General features: G+C 46.3%; 1 protein-coding gene across 1 annotated transcript in view; it reads right to left on the bottom strand.

The window, feature by feature from the left end:
- The window catches only part of LOC132473718 (RAC-gamma serine/threonine-protein kinase), a 64,559-nt gene extending 59,823 nt beyond the window's left edge, over nt 1-4,736 (bottom strand). Inside the window, exons 1-3 of the mRNA XM_060073955.1 lie at nt 4,564-4,736; nt 4,261-4,327; nt 13-508 (exon numbers count right to left, since the gene is read on the bottom strand). Of these exons, the coding sequence (XP_059929938.1) occupies nt 13-58 (46 nt within the window). The 5' untranslated portion in view covers nt 59-508; nt 4,261-4,327; nt 4,564-4,736. The remainder of the gene's footprint in view (nt 1-12; nt 509-4,260; nt 4,328-4,563) is intronic.
- Nucleotides 4,737-5,000: the final 264 nt, after the last annotated feature.

Below are 5,000 nucleotides of genomic sequence, written 5' to 3'. Positions count from 1 at the left end.
GCGTCTACTCACCCCTTTTCTGGAGCCATCCCTCTTTCACCACGCTGACATCTGTCATGGTTGTTGCGAGCGAGCCCAACGCCACTACACGCCAGCTCCAGAGAGAGAGCAGAACAGCGAGGGAGGGGAGGGAGAGGGAGTGGGAGAGGGAAGGGGAGGATAGGAGAGAGAGAGGAGGAGAGGAGGAGAGGGAGGGGGGGAATCGGCTCTCCCAGCCTCCGCGTCGCTCTCCCTCCCTTCCTTCCTCGTTTTCTCCCTCTCCCTCTCTCTCTCTCTCTCTCTCTCCCTTGCCCGCGCTGTCTGCCGCTCGCTCTATCCCAGACAACACGCGCACACGCACGCACACTTGCTGGGTGCTCGTGTGTAGTTCTGCTTCCTGTTGTGGTGTAGCTCTCCTACAGCCTTCCTCTTTTCCTTCACTCTCTTCTTCTTCTTCTTCTTTTCGTCGTCCAACTCCTCAGCTCTCCTTGGTTCTCCAAACCTTCCTCCTCACTGGTACCGACTTAGCCTGGGAGGGAGTGAAGGACAGAAGGTATAAGAGAGGAGAGCATGGATATATATATCTGTATTTCCCCTCTGTTGATCCCTCTCTCCCTGCCTTCTCCCTTCTCCTTCCCTCTCCTCTTCCCCTCCAAAGCGCTTTTGTACAATCTGACAAGACAAACAAATAAGTCATTGTGAGGACAAATACCCCCTGCTAAATCACCCCCCCCCCCCCCCACACACACACACACACATACACACACACAGAAAACACAAATGCACACACACACCTCTGCGCTCTATCCCATTGGATCTCTCACTCCATCTCTCTACACACATTCTCTTACACACTAACAAGGTGATCTGAAGACCAGCAGCGGCTACAGACAATACAAACTTTTACAAGTTCTTCCTCGTTTCGTTCATAGCTTCAGTAAATTGGAACAGTGGCAGCAATCTAAATTGGCTAACAACGTGTGTACATTTGATATGGGTATCTCTCATTTTGCTTACCTCCTGTTTTGTTTATCGTTTGAAAGGAATAACTACTTTGCACTAGTGTTTCCCTTTGAGTTATGATTGTATCTCATGTGCGTTTGCATGTGTATGTGATGTGCGTCGGCGTGTGCGTGAGTGTGTGTGTTTCTGTCTGTTTGATTTGGAGTACGTTGAGTGCATCTCCATAGCATAGGCGTAGGTGTGTGTGTGTGAGCAGGTGGATGTGAGGTACATGTGGGCGACTGTGTAGGAGGATCTGTCTGTCTGAGGGAGGTGAGAGAGCATTTGAGGACCGCGGAGTAGAGCGCCGCTATAAATAGCAACAGCAGCAATTCAGGATGCTTCTTTTCTCTCTGTATCTCTCACTTTTGTCCCTCTGCCTCTCTCTCTCTCTCTCTCTCTCTCTCTCTCTCTCTCTCTCTCTCTCTCTCTCTCTCTCTCTCTCTCTCTGTCTCAGTCTCTCTCACCCACTCTGCTGTTTTTTGTCTGTCAAACTGCCTTCTCCTGCATTTATTGCCCTGCACTAATCAAGCCCACACCAGCCGGCCCCACCTCCCTCCCTCCATGGCCTCCTCCATCCGGCCACCCTCCCTCCCCAGTGTTTGCTCACCTCAGATGCTCCCTACTATGGTGTATTACAAAATGCGCAACAACCTAGACGCTAATCAATGTGAATGGACAACAAAGGCTTAGGCTTTGCGAGGCAGCTAGCTCGCGAGCCGTAGCGCCCGAGCCCCTGCAGTCAGTCGGTATTCAGATCAGTCGTGGCTGGGAGAACCGAAGTGTCATAGCTCAGGCTCCAATGTACTCACACAGGATTACGTATGCATTGCAGTGGCAGACAAGGAAGTATGCATGCAAACATGCCAGCCCACACACGTGCGCACACACACACACACACGCACACACACACACACACACACATACTCTTCTGCGGCAGTGCTAAATCAAGATGGGCGTACTGGGTCACAATTCTCAGAACTTATGCATTCCTACATACAATCTCCATCTCGAGTTGTGTGTTTATTTTGCAGTTTTTTCTAAACAAGATTTAGACTTGCATCATGGCGGGCTACTACTCTACATCTGCCGGAAGGCTGGACAGAAGGAACGCCACACCAGGAGGACAGCGATCATTGTTTTGTGAAGGGAATACTTTCTGGTAACCTAACAAGGCTGCATTTAAAATGGGCCTTAATCTGGAGTGGCATGCCCCAGATCTCCCAAAGTGTTAGCACCACTACATGGCAGAAAGGTACTGCCTCTATTAGAGGAGAACAGAGGAGAGATCAGGGATGGAGAGGAGGGGATGGTGAGGCAGGAACAGTCGAAGAAGGGAAGTGCGTCTACAGCTTGTCCACAGGCGGCAACCCTTTCCTTGTCGCTGGGTATCTGTTGCCATAGTGATAACCACTGCCACAATGCCGAACTAACCCTGCAAGAGGAAGTCCTTAATAATTATTATTAGAAAAATTTACAAATGAATAAAAGGCAACACTTCATCAGAGAGAGAGAGAGAGAGAGAGAGAGAGAGAGAGAGAGAGAGAGAGAGAGAGAGAGAGAGAGAGAGAGAGAGAGAGAGAGAGAGAGAGAAAGAGAACGAGAATGTGTGTGAGAAATATCAGAAGGAGGTAATAAGTCTGGGCGTGGCAGTAGGCAACACTGTGATCATTGAGGTCTGAACTACTATCACACATACAAACACCTCTCTAAGGCAACTACAGCAACAACTAAAGCATCAACTACAGCATCACTTGATCTGCAAATGTTTCCAAAGGTCAAGTCATAATGGAAAAAATGATGAAAAGAGGGGACTTCATTTATAGAAAAGCTGAAAAGAACATTAAATCAAATTAGTATGGTTGGTTTTACATTGAGTTGATTTTGTTAAAATAATGACTGGAAGATCATTGACAAATGTTGTAGAATAACCTGCTAGGTTGAGGATTTCTTCTTGCTGGATTAGAGAGTACCCCTGAAGTGTTCCCAATCACAGATGAGCTAGGATGACTTGTTATTGGTAATTTCATTGATGTACGACACTTTAATTACAGACGATTATGGTTACCTTAATTGTATATTTGCCTTTAAAACCCCTGGCCATTATACGTATGTACTTATTTGAGTTGCTCAAAGGCATGCATCTCAAGAATGCGCATTAGCCTCCAGTGTCAACACTGCTGATACTATGACACTACACCAGGGAGGTCACGTGTTGCCAGCACCAAGCTCTTCCTGGCTTCCACAAGCCAATCAGTGGCTTTACAGGAACAGACTCAAATTATAAACCCACCCCTTATCCTCACACAAAACCTTTTTACTTATCTTGTTGATAACAGTAATTGTTTAAGTCATGTTTCTTGTTTAATGTTGAATGAATCATTATAAATTCATATTTATATTTATTTTTTGGCTGTTTGTCAGATAAGGAAGCTGATTAAAGATATTACATTCTCCTTTTGCATATTGAGAGCATTTTTATGACATTATATAGTACATATTTGATAAATCAACAATTCTCGCTGTTTCAAACGGTTGTCAAACAAGAGGTAGGCTTGAGTTACATCAATGTATGCCCTATTGATGAGGTCCCTTTCTGACTTTTACTGATGCTCACTTCCCATCTTCATCCTACATCATTGCATCCAGTAACTGTATTAGCAATGGCAACAACACCACAGTCCACATCACCGACAGCATCATTACGATGAATCATCATCATCATCGATTCATCATCATCACTCACTTATTTCCCTATTGTGGATCAATATATTATCGCATACGGTACGATACCACAGGTTCTGAATAGGTATTGAATACAACGTTTCTAGCCCTCTAAACGTTGAGGCGTGTTCAAGGCTGATTTAATCCAGGTTGTCACATTGTTGCTGACTAGTAATGATTCCTGCCAGCACCGCATCATCTTACGTCACACACACCAGACTCACTGTCAAACTGACGCATGTTGCATGCTGCGTTATAGCAGTGGATAGACGCGCGTGCAGAAACGCTCGTGTCGATAGTCATAATCTCCTTAGAAAACAATCATTACATCAGCAAATGTGAAAAAGTACAAACCCATAACTAGCAGCAAAGCGGCTACCGCTAAGCCCACTGGTGTAGCAGTTGGATCGGGATGTGTTCAAGTGGTGATGCCCACATCCCCTCAAGCTGTCAACCAGGGCACCGCCCACCTCTTTTTAAACAGTCCAGATACCATGAAATAATGTTTAATTATGAACAGTATGACGCATCACCACTATACTGCATACAGTTTACCTGAGGAGATGTGATGGAATGCGCGTCCACCTGATGTCCACGAGCCCCTCGTACTTCCTCTCTCGCGCTTCAGACACCAGTAAGGGGACGCCAGACGCAGGGGTGGGGGGGGGGGGAGAGAGGGCAGATCATCTCAATTAAGCAACATTGGCTTAAGCGGTAAATCTGAAGTCAAAAATATTTAATATACGTGGTTTAATTGTCCCACGACCCGAGGTCAAGGCTGCTCGGGAGCCACCAACAGTCCGCGCGCCGACGCGTTCGCTTGTTTTGACTTTCAGGGCAGCTCGTGACGTCACTTACCGTAACGGCTCTCCTCTTCTCCGACCTCGCGCCCCGCTCCGAACACAGAAATGTTTTCAAAGTGCTGCACGAGCTCGGTTTCAGTCCGCTTGGTCTGTTGCTTCTTATTTTGCCGTGCACGCGCTGCTCTCATCCCACCTTAACTCGGGCTACCTTCACAGGCGGGCTCCGTTTCTCGGTTTAAGCCAGCCCTCGCGAGACGTAGACGTGTAGGCGATTTCTAAAAGAAAGAGTTTTAAAAACAAGTGTGAATGAGTCCTTGACAGGCAGTGGTTATGAGTGTATGATCAACAATCAAATACTCGAGCATAAGTCAAACTGTGTAAATGCACGGACTTAAACTGCAATTCTTTTATGTTAGACACTGTTTTTTTTAAGGATTTAAGGTTTTCTTGCTATTTGTTAATATATGTGTTGATTGATTGGTTGTTGATTGA

Source organism: Gadus macrocephalus, chromosome 15, assembly GCF_031168955.1.
Source record: "Gadus macrocephalus chromosome 15, ASM3116895v1".
Classification (NCBI taxonomy): Eukaryota; Metazoa; Chordata; class Actinopteri; order Gadiformes; family Gadidae; genus Gadus; species Gadus macrocephalus.
The sequence above is the reverse complement of the archived record's forward strand: the minus strand, read 5'-3'. Positions and strand labels throughout refer to the sequence as shown.